General features: G+C 38.6%; 1 protein-coding gene across 1 annotated transcript in view; it reads right to left on the minus strand.

Moving 5' to 3' along the window:
- The window catches only part of RSRC1 (arginine and serine rich coiled-coil 1), a 174,124-nt gene that overhangs the window by 69,461 nt on the left and 86,879 nt on the right, over positions 1–17,784 (minus strand). The window contains exon 6 of the mRNA XM_075157510.1: positions 9,934–9,985. Coding sequence (XP_075013611.1) covers positions 9,934–9,985 — 52 coding nt within the window. The remainder of the gene's footprint in view (positions 1–9,933; positions 9,986–17,784) is intronic.

Below are 17,784 nucleotides of genomic sequence, written 5' to 3' on the forward strand. Positions count from 1 at the left end.
GGATGAGCTCACCCAGCGCCCTGAAGCTATGGAAAGCTACACAACCTTTGACTCCGCAAAGCAAGAAAGACAGAGCATTCAGTACGTCAGACGGCAGCAGAGAAACGGGACCGCTCAGCCCACTTGGATGATTTGGTAGACATTTCCCAGGTGTCATTCCAGTTTATTTACCTTTGAAAGGACTGAGGCAGGGAACAATAACAAACTTCACAGACTGGTGCAGCCTCACTACAGATCAAAATTCCCACCAGGGTTCACGGTTTTGTAGAACTGGAAGAACCACCACCCTTCCTCTTCTTACACTGAGATCTCTTCTTGAATCCTTTAGACATCAAATGTTTTGTTAAGAAATAACCATAAAGGTTACTTATCAAAATAGAGACTGGGACCCTTCATCAATTTTTTCAAACTGTGGTCTTTCATTAGTCTATATATTATGCAAATCATATTCTTGAAAATTAAACCTTCTGTTCATGTCTAGACTTCTGGAATACAAGAAAAAACCCAAGAACATTTTCTGTACTCAAGAACACCTGAACTATTGTGATCTTGCTAGTACAAAGCTTAAAACACTATGATGAAGCTGGGTAGAAAAATCTGTGAATGGGAAATTCAGGTACGTAAACATACTAATGAGCACACAAAATTCTTGGAAAAAGATGAGGATTTCTTAGATTAATTTAGAGGATGAAACTGCAGTTTTATTTATAGTGATCCTGAAGAAGGAAGAGAATAAAAAGATATTCAGAAGACTTTTGGATTGCCTTAAACACCTGATGCCCTCTCTTTAAAATCTGGATGCAACAGAAATCAAGGTTCTTGTCTGCCTATGACAGGTTGGATTTAAGATGTTGTTAATAAACACTTCCAAGCAATAATTTGTGACTATAACAACAAGATGATAACTTTTTTTGTTGAACAATGTCCAAAGGAATTCCATGGTATCAGCTATTTTTAGGAACTCCAGGGGGAAAAAAAAAATCACTCTAGATCAAATTGTTGAAAACACACATTCACTGTAGAAGAGTAAAATGCCCTATGAGCTTCCTGTGGTAAGTTCTTCCTTACGTTTCTGCTTCATCTTCTGGCAGAAAAGTACTTCTGAAGGACTTCAGTTTCACTTTGGGGTTAATGTAGCAACACAAAGGAAGCAAACCATCAGATCAGAAATCCACAGATGGGGTTTCTTGCGTTTATCTCCAATAATGAACTGAGAGAAGCGGGGGGAATATTCAGACCTCCTACCAAAGCCTCTACTAGCTGGCTCTAAGCATTTGGAAAGACAGACAAAACAAGACATTAGGCTGATGAACATAATTCAAATTTGGTACTTGGGGTACCAATAAACAGCACGTTCAGTCTCTCTTTCAGAGCAGTGGGAGAAAATATCACCCGGGTAGATACAGCTGGATAAAAGCAATACTCAGTCATTCAAGAGTAGTCATAAAAGTAGCAGTCCAAGAAACTTGATCGTTATCTCTTTGCATCCTAATTGGTATGCATGAAAGGATCACCATGTAAATTAGAAAGGCTGCAGATGGGGGGAATTCATCTCGTTGAATTAGGTTTTTGCAATTCACAAATGCAAGACACTACGGTTTCATGCATTTATTTATTTCTTATATTAACCAACGACAAAAAAACTCCTGTTCAGTACAAAACACATTTAACCAAACTGATAGTCACTACTGCCAGCCTAAATCTTGATCAGTGCCAAACACTACACCTGTGCCTGTGGTTGCCCATCCCCGTACCAGTCAATTCTCAATGTTATCTAGCATTTGCAAACAAACAGATAATTATCTCAGGATTTGAAAAAAATTACTATTGCAGGTAGATTACGATAAAAATGCCTCGTGTACATTTTCAGAACAATTGTTCTATCTTTTCTCCAGCCATCTTCCCCTTCATTTCCCTCTCAAGTTCTCAGTCTCATTCTCAAGTTTTCTGTATCACTTGCTCACATGAGGAATACAGAGAGGCAAAACAGCAAAACCTTCTGACCAAACCTCAGCCATGACGTGAAGAGATAATATGGGAAGAGTATTACAGTGACAAAGGCATTAAGGAAGAAAAAGCATAAATGGCAATTTCGTGGGGCTACAAGCGATTAAGGCTTGTAGTTGAAGCCACAGCAGCAATGGGAATGGCAGTTTCTCCTCACATTTATTTCTGAGCACATGAAAAAATTTCTGGCCCCCTCAGGACAACCTTGCAAAGTGAACTTCATGAATTCCAACCTAAAATTTCTTTTAATCTGCTTTTTTTTTTTATTGTCTTTCATGTTTTGATAGCTTGTTCTCAGTAAAAGACCATCATACAAATTTAATCTTCAATAATTGCTACATGCTATTTTGTAGGCTGCAGCATAACAAAACCCAGGGTCCTGATCCTGTGCCTGAAAGCCCACTCGGAGTTCGGGAGCAGCAGGCTGTCAACTAGAAATGCTGGCTGGAAGCAGCAAAAGTGACCAAGTTGCCTGCGATGGGATGGGGACAAGCTATTTAAAAAAAGCAGCGATTTGATGCAGGTCTCGGCAACCCCGGTCCAGGTCCCTGTGGCTTCCCTCGTGCTGGAGCCCCGGGAGGACGTCCGGCAGCTCCGCCACCCAGCCCCCTGCGAGCTGCTGCTTCGGGAGGGTGCTCGGACATCGCACGAGCCTGTGCCCGACCCACACACCCAGGCCTTGCTTCTCTGGTGGTGGTTTTCATTAGGAACAGATTCTTACTCGTTCAAATTCTCCTCAGCTCGGGGTTCAAGAAATGCTGCACAAAACACCTTTGAAAACATTTTTAGCGCCTACATCCACGTTTGTCATAGAGAGAAAAGGTAGTTCAGCAAGACATCTCTGCTCACAGAATTGAGATTTTTATACAAATAGAAGCAAAATCCAATTATCCAAAGTGTCGATAAACACTACTCAAAACAACTGTTTGAAATCGATAGAAACAAGAATTTTATGTTAAATGAAGCTGAGCATGCCCACATAATCACTATATTAATCTCTTTTTCAATATTCAACAACTTTTAGGCTTGTTATTGGTTCAAATTCTTACAGTTTCTGGGGAAAGCATTATTTTGAAAGCTATTTTTGAATTTCCATGAAACAGCTAAAATATTTTATGTATCATTTCATCCTTGGTGCACATACACCAACTCATGTGATCCACCCTTCTAAAATTGTTTGCAGAATTAGAAATTCAAACTAACACCATCGAGTTTTCAGTGGAAAGAACACAAATAGCAAAATCAAAAGTAAGAAAATCATAATCAGATAAGAAATCCATAAACATTTTATAAATTTGGCATTTAAAAGTAAGCACCAATAAAACAAAATTTTTCATACTTTTGCCACCTGCCTGCCTTACTACTTTGCATAGCTAGAAAAGAGCAAAATAGAGGCCATCCTATTTAACTAAACAGTTTTTATGAAAGTAAAAGAAAAGCAAGAATCTATAAAGTAGCAAGTGATCCTATTAGTTCCACCAGACTAAAATCATACAGTCTACGTATGTGGTCCTTTCAGCCACATCTGTTATGAGCCATTTTGATACCAGAAAGTAGAGAATATTTGACTATTTATTTATAGGGCACTGAGTGCAAATTAGGATTTTTCTCCCCAATAACATGTGTTATAATGGGTAGATTTTAAAAAAATGCAGTAAGTGTTATAAAACACTTGCATTTTTACAACAGCTAAGGCCAAAGTACTTGTATATTCAATGATTTTCTCTTTAAGGAATATGTAAAATGTAATAAAGATGCATGGTACAAAATTAAAGGGAGCAATCTGATAGTATAATTCGAAGATAATGAGTTAAATATCCAATATCCAGAATGGCTGCCAAACAGAGCTGATAAATGTTAAATGCTTATGATTTGTATTCATCAATTTCTACCGCATATTGCTAATGTCATGTTAGTCCCAGTTCTGAAGTTTCCTTTAAATAAACTGTCAAGAATTCTTTGCGCAAAAATGCTCTATTCCTGAACACTCTTTCAGCGATAGATTGAAATGCAGATTCCAAAAATAGATCAGTCAGTTATTTCAACTCTAGACCTTTGAAAATCCAGATCAATTGCCTTTTGTCATCGTCTTTACGTGGAGAGTAAGAAATTTCTGCTTATCACCATAGAAGAACTTTCAGACTACTTTGGTACAGGCAGCCAGACTGACAGTTTGAACTGCCCACACGCCATTTCTTATCAATACATTTACGTTTCGGAATATTCATCCACATTTTAATCTTTACGAGAAAGCACGGCTGCCACACAACAATTTTCGGCACAAATTAACCGCCTTTAAAGCCTTGAGGTTGTCTGTTAAGCTTATGGGTTTTAGGAAGGCAGGATTCGACGCAGGGCAGACTTTTTCCCTAAAATTAGCGATAGGAGCAGGCGAACGTTTGACACAAAACCCCGGCTCAAATCTTCTGTGCTTCTCCGTCTCTCGGTAATGAAGTCTGGGAAAGAAATCACAGACACCCAAGTGGTTTGGCAACTGTAAGTGACAGAAGCTCAGCTAAATCCTCTGTTTACACTGGGGATTAGCCGGGTAGATTGTGCGCCGCAAACGGAGCTGTCGATGGTCAAGGGAACCTGCTCCCTGTCAGCCCGTGGGGCAGCGGCACAAAGCCCGGTCCTGGTAGGAAGTGACCCATAAACGTATCCCCACGAAGGATTTACACAAAGCCAGTCTGCCTCACAGAAACTCCATATGACCATTAACTGGCCGGCAAGGCCTGCCAGGAGGCCTAATTACAGGTCTACAGAGCCCAATAACAAAAGCTGAAGAGCTTTAGCCTAGGGATGATCTGCTTTATACTGACTTGAGAGAGTCCATATAGAGTGACAAAAAGAAAGAGGTTTAGCTTTAAAATTCTCCCAAGAGACAAAGCATTGTAGCTAAGTCTGGAAGGCCCACATGCAACATACTTCAGATAGGCTTAAACATACCACCCTCTCAAAATTAACATTCAACTATTGCCTGCTCAACATCTGCTCAAACATGGCAAGTTGCTGTGATATTGTTAGAGGATGCTGAAAAGGCTTTCCTGCATCTCGATACTAAGAAGGGTAAGTAAATAAAGTCCTGCCAATATAAATTTATAGCGGAGACCAACAACTTCCACTGAATGACAGTTTTTATGAAGCAAAAATCAGTTGCCTTAAAAATTAAAGTGGAGCGCTTCAGTATCTTCGAGTACCGGCCTGCTTAATGAGAACAAAGATACTGACGTTAATCTACACCAACAAAGAAAAAAAATCATTTCACAAAGTGCACAGCAAAGTCAGCATGAACCAAGGACTTGGAGACAGAACTTCCTGACAGCACTGTGTTACCTGCACATAAAAATGGCCATCTTCCCCTCCGCCCCCCACAAATAAGGTGAATACTTTGTATTTTACCAGCTCTCCCACAAAGAGAGACCAGAAATCACAATTCCAATCCCCAAATCGCACCAGCAAAAAAAAAAAAAAATCCAATTAAAAAGAGTCTGGCTTATTATTTGCTATCCTTTGGCTTTCAGAGAAATCAGTTATTTCCTAAATTAATATCTAAGTTAGGTTCTAGAAGCAGATTTTCCCAAAACACTAAACATCTACAACTCCTGCCGAGGCTGCAGCTGATCAGCTGGCCACTGGACCCACCTTCCCTAAAATCAAGCATCTCTGGTGATGAAGAAAGCAGTGAAGGGAACACAATAACGCATAATTAACTTTTCAAAACTGCGGCCATTGTACTAGAACAGGACTTGGAAAAGCTGACATACTGAAAGCACTTTCAAAACCTATGTTCTGTAAATCCGTAACATTATCAGTGTATTTCAATATACCACTTTCTCTTGCTTAAAAAGCCACAGGGATAAAGCCACATAATTTCCATGTCAATAGGCTGATGTGAAGCAAAAAAAAAAATTATACACACAAACATCTTCCGATTGAGAAGACAACTCTAACAGGTAAATACTTCACTGAAAGACCAGAAGAAGAATAAAGCAAAGCAAGGTCAATCTAAACCCTTTTGCACCTGAATTCTTTTGGAAATCACACCCCTTATAAAGCGCCTCTGGCCTGTGGCTAATGCGCTGCCGGCAGCTCTCGGCAGGAAAGCAGGGTGAGCTGTTTTACTGGCCTAACTCACATGAACAGAGTGCAACCAGCTCTTGGACTGACATTTCCTATGCTTGGAGGAAGGCTGGAAGTCCTGCTTCTAGATTTGAACCAAATATCCTCAGGCGTCCTGAACTCTGATAAAGCAACAGCCCAGATGCCTTCTCTTAAACAATACGCACGTGTATTGCATACAAACACGTACTTGTTCCTAAGCCCAATTTGAAGAAAGCACCTGACCATAAACCCTGACATCAAAACAGTTTCCCTGAATTCTACATATGTGCCAGGTACTGAGAGAAGTTTCAAACGCCACAGTTACCAACGATGAAGAATTGCTCCTGGACAAGCTCAGGCGGCACGACGCTTCGCGTTCACACACCGGCCGGAGGAGAGGGCGGGCAGCGCCGGTGGGACGCTATTCCCAGCCCACGGCAGTTAACTGCCACCTCTCCTTATCTGTGTTTAATTAGTCAAGATAAGTCATTAAAGCTACATTCTAATACCATTTCTAGCACAGACAAATGTGATAAAAACTAACTTCTCCAGTTCAGCAGGGAACGTTGCAAAGTTGCATCACTACTTACAGGCAATTTCTTTTCTCAAAATCAACGTCCAACAGCACACACGTTCAATTCTTCCACGCGTACGCAACAAACTTACGTCCCGGCCTCTCTTCCCTTTTTCAGTGCACTGCTTTAATCTACAGCGGCAGCACTGCCAAAGGATACATTGGAATTTAGACCGTTCAACGGGGCTAAACATCGGAATTTAGACTGCTTGACGGGGCTAAACAAAAGGGAAATTCAGATAGTAAAATAAAGAAATTAAATTTGAAACGTCATGATGTTATGGTGAAGAGCAAATTATAAACTCAAGTATTAGATAAATGTATTGCTGAGAAAGGCTGTAAGCAAACTTCAAAACCCACCATCAACTTGAACTTAAAGTCAGACTGCTCTTACAGCAAACACTGGTATTTTATAGACAAACTAGCTTCAGTTTATGCACATTAACATTTAATGTATGTTGTCCTCTTACACAGTTAGGTAGTTTGCTATATTTGTGTTATGTTTATCCAAAGGCATTTCCAGTATATTAAGAACAAAAAAAATTTGCTAAGTAAGCAAAACAAATTTTCTCTAGATTAATTCAAAGTATAGTAAGATATGGAAATCTTCAGAATGAAATGAGCAAATGTATTTGAATCCAGACAATATAAGAAAATGTTAGATTATCGTGGGAGATGGGATACTAACGGCATGGAAATGGCAGGGAAAGGGGAATGGAATAGCATGTCAATAGAGATGAACAACGAAGGGACCTTCCCAAATGCCTCTCCAACGCTTGTTGGTAACTTTGAGCGGTGGCAGAAGGTAAGACTTTTTGTCTGTCCAAACCATAGAGGAAGAGAGTGTCATTAACAACCATTAAAATGTAGATAATACATTTTGAATAAAGCACAGCTTTCTTCCCCACTTAGAGGGATTGGAGCAATTCCTATAACGTGTACAGCCAGATACTCTACAAGTTAATTCACAAGTTTGGGGTGGATCCTGTATTGAGCACTACATGCACAAACAGCAGCTTTGTTCATCACTACTAAAGCACAGATTTAAATTTACATTCTATTCAATTAAATCATACATGCCATGCTACAACAGCAACAACAATTAACCTGTTGATTGTGAACCCCTTGAAAAGCTGCTCAGTAACGATCTAACAAAGATTTCTTTTTATTTTTTTAAACTTAAAGGTGAAAAAAGTGCTCATTTTGCCATGAGTAAACACACAAAGATATTGAAACAACATTATTAACATTTCCAACACTCCTCTCACACCAATTTAATAAAAATTCAATTTAATTGATTGAATACAGGACTGGGGGAAGAAGGTGGGGGGATGATCTCATAAATGCCTGGGCTTACCAAGACTTAAATAAAGCCAGGAAAGAACTCCTTTCTGTATTTTGGATGGTAAGACAAACAAACAGATCAACACTCTCGAGTTATTTATGAACAGCTTGCAGCTTCAATCTAAGTTTCAGACTTCAATTGTGAATATTTAAATTTAACAATGCCATAGACCTTTTATATATTTTTGGAAATTTTTGGGACCCAGGTCATGATGATATACAACCCATAGGTATCTTTTATACATTTCCCAGGTGTTAAATTAAAAAATGAGGTGTGATAGATGTGAGTAGTATACGCAAATTGTGCTTTTTAGGTCAGTGCTGTCACATCTATTTTATAATTATATGCTTCAAACATTTATTAAAAGTTATGGAGAACAATGAATGCATTTGAAGTGATACAATACAAAAGGCTAAATGCATTTTTGGAAGGAAAAAAAAAAAATCAGCAATGTGAGAAGATGGGTATTCCTTAAAACAGAATGTTTCCATAAGGGGAAAAAATAAAAAATGGTATTTCTTGGAAATTGCTGTTTATAATTTAAAAATACACATATGAGAGATGAAAGCTTAACTAAAGACAAATATGTATTTATTACAATGCACATGAAATACTGAAAATTTGCCTTTTTGTGTGACAAACTGACGTTTTAATGGGAAAATTAAAATAAGATATAGAAATTAATTAGGATTACAAACCTTAACACAGACTACCACTTTAGAGCATTAAATTGTTATTTTAATAATCTGGAGACAAATAAAGTACCTGAAGACCATCCAGTATGTTATATCTAAGTATCATTATCCATTTATAAATTTATTACCATTACCACGATTCTACTACAGTGTGAGGTTCTTGGGTAATATTTTCACATACATAGTGTAAGTGCATCAAAACGCATGCAGCTCTCCTAAATAACCATTTGGAGACTGGGTGAAGAGAGGACAAAAACCTCCGCGCCCAGCCCAGCGAAGCGCGGGGTGTCCTGCCACGCCATGCCACCCTCGGGGCGTGCCACCTGCAAGGTGGCAAGGAGCAAAACGGGCCCCGGTCTAAGTTACACCACAGGCCAAATCCACAGGGGAAAACCCGCGAAGTGCGTGTCAAAGCCGTGTACTGAACACTACTGGGTTAGTAAAAAACTAAACAAAAACAAACCAAAGAAATGGAACTCCTGTCCGTTTGGGAAGACCTACATCTCTGAGCTTTCATGTGGACTTAGGTACAACCTTTGCAAAAAAGGCAGGATAAAAGGAATGATCTTCTCATCTTTGGTACAAGAGGACGATTATTTCCTTAAAGTTTTAGACCTGCCGTGCAACTACAGGATTTTTCCAGTTTTTATTGAAATTAAAGGTTCCAAAATTAAAAATAGTTACCAAGATAGGCATCTTGCCTTCCTTCTTACTAGTACCAGACTAAATAGGAATGTTTCTCTCTGTAGAGAACTAGTATGTAGATCAGCCTCTTGATCTGAGCCTTTTGGAAACCTTGCTACATATTTCTGCTACCACTTCAAATAAATAAATAAAAATATATACACACACTAATTCAGTTCAGTGCTAAAAAATAAAGAAACAAAAACAAATTTTTGAGAGCACAGAATAAAGTCAGTAGCAGCAGCAGCAAGAGGACAAACACATGAAGTCTAAGTGCTGGTTCTCCAACAGCAAACAAAACACACTTATTTTTGTCTCCTTAAAGGGATTTACTAAGTGCCAATGATGATGCACACCAGTTTCATCTTAACCAGAAACTGAAGTGAGCTACAGAGAAAGGGACTTAGCATTTGCCAAACAGAAAAGCATAAAATTACTGTCCTGATAGGTTTCATTTTTTTGATATTACAAAAGTTAAATACATTTTTGAAGAGTATAATTTTACTTATAATAGCAACACTTACCAGCTGCCTCAAGAACCAGCTGTAATCTAGCTTTGGCCTGTTCAGCAGGAGTCTGAAAAGAGAGGATTTATAAATCTTCATAACCGCACATTCAACACGCAAGGTCACACGTTACCGACCACGCTCTGCCCTCACCAGCGGTGAGCTCCCACCTCTGCGAGGGACGCAGTGCTACACCCGTCCAAAGAAACTTCCCGACTGAAATGAGTACTATCATATCTGAGTCAGAAACCGTCAGGTAAATTTTCAGAGTTGACAGAAAATACAATCCCAATTCAGCAGCGCTGCGGCACCCTGCCCAACCCGAGCACCCACAGCCATGGCCAGGCTGAAGCCCACCTCCAGCTCCTTTCTCAGTCCTCCAACAGCAAACCCTCCCCAGCTCCTCGGTGACCCCATTACACAAGGATACATGGCTACACAAGCATGCTCAAAATCTGGTTTTAATATGATTAATACGGCAAGTTTTTCACACTTCCGCTGTTATCTGTTTTGATTTTTCCCTCTCCTTAAGGTATTTCTTCACATCTGTTGGGTTGAGGAACATATTGTTGGCTGTGTACCCACTATGCTAATTATTCCAAGTGATGTTTTACTGTGTCCAATGTGCTTGCCATCCCTCTAATTTTGAAGCCACTCAAACATTTTCACAGTTAAATTTATACACAAACCACATTTGTCATGGAGTTCAGAAGTCGATTATTTCTGTAAGCATCCGAAAAGTTTGGGAGGTTTCTGCTCTGCACTAAAACCAAAACATGACAGAAATTTTTGGTGTCATTGTTCAGCTTTGAAAACTCTTCTCGGCAGATATTGCTACTGGAACATTTTTTCCGATAACCAGTCTAACTTTGCACCCTTCCAGTTTCACTCCATTAGCCATACAAATATTAATCAAGATAATCAGGCAAAGCTTTTCGCTATGAATGTCCCAACTGATGATGCTCTGTAGGGCAAAGGAGTTAGCTTTTCTCAAAACCTCTTTCAAGCAAAGGCATCTCAGATTGCATTATGCGTGATATCACAGATTACAGCACGATTGATACCGTATTACTATAAAATATAATCTGTATAAAATGGCCTCGTATTCTGGAAATGCGCTGTCACAATTTGAGATTGAAAGCTTAGAAAGTTTCTAGTTTGAATATCTGTAACACTGTGCAGAAGCACTCACATTTTTCTACTGAGAAAACCATTTTCTCCTTTTTAGGGGTTTATTTCTTTTTATTTATTTATTAATCCTTTGTTTTACATTATATCTACACCTATTAGGAGAGGCTAACTGATGGCAAAGAACAATTCAATTTCTACTACAAGAATTTGCAGACTGCTCCTTCCATTAGCATGCAGTATGAAAGATGTTACATTAATCCACAGATTAATTCCTGAAAATAGAAATTTAAATGAAGATCCAGATTTTAGCTGTATAGAGGTCTAATATTTTTTAGGTTAGAATTTTGCTAGCTGTTTGTACAAACCCAAAATTATTGGGCAAAATTTATTATTATAACTACTATACCAATGCTACCATTAGTGTTGACCACTAATCTTGGTGGCAGCAAGAAAAATCTTGAAATTTATTGTAAAAATATCTTCAAATTTCTTCCTCTTGCAATGAACTAATTATTACAATATGTTTTGGCATATCAAATACATCACTAGAGGAAAGAAAGGAGAGGAAGAAAAGGATCCGCTTTCCTTCCAGAACAAACTTGCCCAACTTACTAAGTTTCAGAAAAGCTGTACTTGGGTTTGCGGTTTTTCCATTCCTATGACAACTTTAGATATAAAAGAAAAAAATCTCCAGGGTTACTTTAGTATGGCAAAATATTGCAGTACATTTTTGCAGAGAAGGAAAAGTGTTTGGTGTAAAAATACTACCTGCGCTCACGTCTTCACGTGAACAGTCCAAGTGTTTGTGCAGCCCCACCCACCAGCTGGATTCTGGCATCCAGTTACGCTTACAGTATATTAAACCAGTTAACAAAGGGTTTGGTTAACTTAACTGATCCACCACCCCGTCTGGGCCACAGCATCCCCACAGCCCCAGCAGTTTGCACGAGCATCCTCCCAGGCTGCGACTCACTCCTTCGGGCTGCCCAAGGCAGGCAGCAGCACCAGCCCACGGTTTGTAAAGCAGCTTTTTTCTGTAAGACTCAAGTGTGTCTGAAACGCTATGGGACTGGTTGTGTTGAGAGAGATAATTTTGTATTCTTACAGCAGTTATCCAGTTCGATATTTGACAAAAATGCCTGGATCTCTCAAAGAAAAGGATGTCTTCCTTTTGGCCGTGGAACAGTCTGTTTAGCACTACAGACTGGAGAAAGAGATGTTTCACCGATATTATTTCACTGACATTATTTCCCTATTCAGAGGCTAAAGTGGCAACACCTAGCAGCGCCACACCAACATCCATTCCCTGAAAGAGCAAATATTAAACCAGGCTCCAGACGGAGGAGAAGGGAAAGCAACGAGCAGCAGGACAAGTGACTCCTCCCAGCACTGACCATGAAGCTCCACCAATACTCACACAACTGCTCCCCCTGCCCTGAAATGCTGCACACAGCTCAACGTGCCTTTTCCCAGTCCTCTCGTGTAGATATGAAGGTAGCCTGTCGGCAGAAGGTAGGCTAGACTAAAATAATTCTTTTACTCAGCAATATCCCTTTGGAAACTGCACATGCAGTTGTTCTGCAGGCGTCTTCCGCTCTGCCATGACCGCAGCCCTAGCACTAACCGATACCCAGTTGCTTCACGGACATTGGTATACCCACGGGAGAACTTGGTATAGATGCCTTTCTATTACCAATCGATATGCCCTGAACAACGAATGGATGAAGGGTTCTTAAATAAAGGTTACTAGCCTGGCTCCGGAAAGCATTTGTCCAGCTGGTGGATGAAGCCAACCCTCTGAGAAAATGGACAAAGATGAATTCACCTGAAAATCACAATTAGAGCCCCCAACAAGCCGTTAGCAATGTGTGAGAAAGACCGGCTACTGGAGGTTAGTATTGATTTAGAAGACCATTAAATGACAAAATTCAGAAAGGCCCTCAGGAAACTTAAAAATAGTGAAATGACTGGTGTAGGAAACATTCTCAGAGTGATGTCTACTACAGTGATGCCTCCTTAAGGTCTTAAGCATAACACAGAAGGAAAAGAACTCAAAACAGTGTCAAAAAAACCCAGTACTAAGTATTTAGAGTACCAACTGATGAAGGTATCAACTAACTGTAAAAGCAGGAAAAGAATTCCCTAACAGGCATATCGTAGAATACCATGAGGTGTGTCAAGCATCCCTAACGATGAATTGTACGTATGTCAAAAAGTGTCTGGTAACACTGGAATTATGCTTTAGAAAACAATGGTATTTTACAGGATACCATAAAACAGAAATATCCATGTGATTAATAATTGTTATTAATATCTCACACAAAAATTTGATTATATGTATTCAATTTTTAATGCAAGCTTTTTTAGGAAGATGGGGCACATCCTTCTTCACTTGTATTTCTTTGTAGTATGTCTACTGCATTACATCGCTACTGCTTTCATAAATAGTATGGTTTTTATTAAAACTGCACTAAAACCAGTGTCTCATAACTTTAAATTTGCGGCTTATTGTGCAAAAAAAACCACACACAAGTTGCTTGCCACTAGTAGCTACAGGGAGCAAGTGACGTGCTTGATGGACAGCTTCAGACATGCCATCAGTGTAATGTTTTGCTTTCAAAATATTCAATTGCAAGAGGGATTCAGTTTTTGAATTTTACCAAAATAATTAATAGGTTTGAAACAAACACTTCAATTCAGCTACTAGATCTTATTTTTAAAAATCTTCCTGCTGTTCGTGATGCATGATAAAAATTTTTGACTGAGAAAACAATATTAAAGTGAAAATAAACTTGAGAAATTTGAGGAAAAATTTTGAGAACAATTAAGCTTAAAAAGAGAGTCCAAATTTCCATTTGAACTCATGACTGTGAATATTGTCAAGTAGTGCATGTGGCTGATGTCAGTACTGGAAAACATCACATTATCACAAGATTCAAGCAGTTAATGATGCTGAAGTATTTTGAGTTGCAACGCTCTCTTACCTGATTTTTATGACTATGGAAGTTTTGTATAGAATGTCACTGATGTTTATTGTTTCTGCTAAAACTGGACATGCTCAATTCCTCCTATTTATCACTAATGACATTGGTTGCGTATAATTTAACTACAGGACTTTTCTCTCTGATAACGTCTCTATAAAAGCCTAATAAACCTTAGTGTGATAGTGATCAATTTTCGTGTTTTTTTACACAAACGTTTTATCTTTGCATTTGATAAAGACAAAAATAGCAGTCCTTAAGCCCTCTACATCTCTGCTAACAGAGATGAGTGACAGCCCCTAAGTGCCATGCTTCCCACAGCAAACATGATCGACATTCCTTAGCTGTCTTAAGATACACGCGCTGCCTGAAATTATAATTCAATGTTCTACTTGCAGAGAGGACGTAGGATATCAAATTTGTTTAACAAAAATAATCAAGTTCGTCGTTTAAAAAGATTTTCCACTTACTGATAAAACCAGAATTTCCTATGGGCATTATATTACATTAGAAAACAATGAAGCTATAGATCTCCTAACTGTGCAAGCTAGTTTGTTTACATCATTCGAAATGTCTTAATGTTACTTCTCCCCCCGCCCCTGAAGAAAAGCAAACCCAAAGAAAAGGTTTGTGTCCAGGTTTCTTCCTGAAGACTACTCACGGCCTCATGGCCAAATGCCGTTATAACAGTGGCAATATAGTATGTTCCTGCTCGTATTTGGGGGATGATATCAGCACAACCACACATTGCAATAGAAAATAGAATATGAATTGTAGTTGTGTCAAATACCGATTTCCTCAGCAAGATGTCATTTCCCCATGTTCAAATTGCCCTTGATGCAAATGTATACAGTAAAATTCCAGTTTAAAAAACAAAATCAAAACAATACCCAAAGGACTAAGCAAATAAACACTAATTAAGTAACCTTATATATGATTTTGAAAGCTCAAATCCATCTTCCCAGTTTAACTCCAGCCTATCATGAGCTACCTGGGGACATTTATCTAGCCTTTCCCAATGCCTGACGAGCTCAAAAAAAGGTTAAGAAAAAGTGTAACAAGAAAAAGAAAGAACAAAACATAAGTTTCCTAGTTGTCTGAAGAGACGGCTATCCAAAACTACTGGGAATACTTCCAAAGTGGGTCAGAAACCTAAAGGAAATGTAGTTTGCAATGAATTCCAGAAAAAGAAAAGTTGGCAAGGCTGAGAATATAAGAGAAATTCCCCAGTTTTACTGCAACCACGACTCTCCTAGAGGCTTTATCAGGTGATTCTGTTCGTACATTCTTCTCAGGCTTGCTTTTCACTCAAAACCAGAGGAACCGTACAGAAAAAAAAAAAAATAATGAAGCTAATCAACTCTTCCTGCAATTCAGGAAATGCCTGGGAATGCAGTCATCTTACCTGCAAATCCTGAATCGTTCCTGACTCTAGACTGCAGGTGGTAGGCAGCCACGCGCCTGGATGGTGGGAAAAGGCAGGAGGCAGCAGCCACGGCGGGCTGGCAGGGCAACGGAGAACTGCATGGGAGGGGAGTTGGGTTGGGATGTCCGGGGCTCGGTGGCCTAAAGTCACAGAAGCAGACTGGAGTCCAGCGGAGCAAAGCGTAAGACAACGTTGTGGTTAGTCGGGATGAAGAGGAGAATTGTTTTGCAGGGATGAAACGGATGGAGTTCGTACAGATAAAGGAGAGGCTCCATTCAGAGCAAAAGGAAGAGCGATCATGTTAATATACTGCCTAAAGGGTGTCTTCACTGAAAAAAAAAACAAATCTCACGGGTCTACCTCCATCTCCTCAAATACACTGATACAGTAGCTTGGAAAGACAAGCTGATGTTTTCGGTGAAGTGCCAAAAGCTTTAATTAAAAAGTCCTGCATAAGAAAAGAAAAGAAGTAATCAAGGCACAAAATAACCAAAGACCACTTCTCGCAGGTATTAGCCATTTCTACTTATTCTGTATTAAAATGCAGACTGGTTTTACAGCTTCAGTGGGGATCTGGGAAAGACGTTGAATGATGGCATTCCATAACGTTTACAAGTAAATACAGTATTTAGGGGTCCAGGAGACTGACAGGCTTAACCAGATCAAGTGGTAATAGCAGCACAGAATGGGATAAAATGTAATGCTGACAAATACAGGGTAATGCACATCGGGGAGAACTTCTCATCTACCTTCCTGCGGTCTCAAAGAACAGTATTAATTCAGGAAAAAACAGTTCAGCAGCATTGTGGACAGCTAAAAGGAGGCCTCAACATATATCAGTAATGAGAAAAGACAAGGAAGAAATGACAAAAATTAAACAAAGAGGATAGAGATATAATTTCATTCTAATATATTCTGTAAGTCAGTGGCCTGCCTTCACCTGAAATATTATACATCCCAATCCTAGTAAATCTATCTCAACAGGAAAAGAGCAACAAAGAACTCTAACCCCAGCTATCTTTCAAATGGAGTTTGATCAAATTATGGAAAAGATTATGTGACATGTTTGTTTAGCATAGGAATGGTTGGATTCTTTTTCAGTCATTTATTCCTCATTAGGAGATTAAAAAAAAAAAAAGAAAATAATTACCAAAGAAACTGAAAATAAAGAACTTATTTGTATTAGAGAATGCCTCATAGGAGCATACAATATTAAAAAAAAAAAAAATCAACCAACCAAAGAAGATTGAGAACTTGTAATTGTCGTCATCTTCCTACATGAGCCAGAGCAGACAGAATGAATTTGAGAGTGACAAATTCAAAATTGACAGAGGAACATTTTTTCACATTAAATAAAAAAACCCTAGAGAAGAATTCATAATATGAATTAATAACATAGAAACGTAATGAGCATATCTGGCATTATTTGAATTAAACCCCTACATTTTCAGACATAAATCAGCTTAAATGATTGGATGTTGAAATGATATTTATGTTTAATTCAGTGTATCTTCTCTGATACAATCAACCAGTAATACACTCAGGACCAGTGCCCTGACTTAATATAGAGCTACCTATTCCAAAAAACCTGAATGTTTGAGAAACCGTGGGAATGTATAAATTGGGAAAATGTACTCACTGAGAGATGGTACTGATTCTGTTCACTTTACAAACAAGTAAGATTTTTCCCAGTTTGCTTCCTGCCCAGAACTATCTTTCTATTATATACAATGGAGAAAGGAGAATTTGTTTTTACTACTATCCAGCTGATATACTAGCCATATAAACATGTTCAGCAGCTAAAAATGAAAAACACAAAAATTATATTATATTGACATAGCAGTACTACTACTATGGAGGATGAAATTGGGGAAAGAAAAGGGAAAAAAATAATATCTGAGGAATTGTCAGGCTGTTTACAGTCTCCAAGAAGCACAGTAGACAACTATAGATACTAATAAGCAGAAATATTTTTTTAATTGCAAAATCCCTGGTATTTTCTTACATTAGATAAATAGCCTGAACAGGAACAGAAAACATTTTAAGCTCAAGAAACAGTTCATACTCCATTTCCTAAGAATTTTACACTTTTTGTGGACCTCCCATCAACACATACTAGTTACAGTTTAATGCAAATTACTACAATGTTCCATTACAACATTGAAATAGAATGGAGCATAACAAAAATTTTGATCTTAAATGTTGTCAGACCTATACAATTATCAAAGCACGATACACATGAATTAGAAGTCAAAAAAAATCACGTAAAGCATGGAATAATAGCGATATCTGTCCATCAAACACACAGATGCTTTTGGCACTTCCATACAA

Source organism: Calonectris borealis, chromosome 9 (genome assembly GCF_964195595.1).
Source record: "Calonectris borealis chromosome 9, bCalBor7.hap1.2, whole genome shotgun sequence".
NCBI classification, from domain to species: domain Eukaryota; kingdom Metazoa; phylum Chordata; class Aves; order Procellariiformes; family Procellariidae; genus Calonectris; species Calonectris borealis.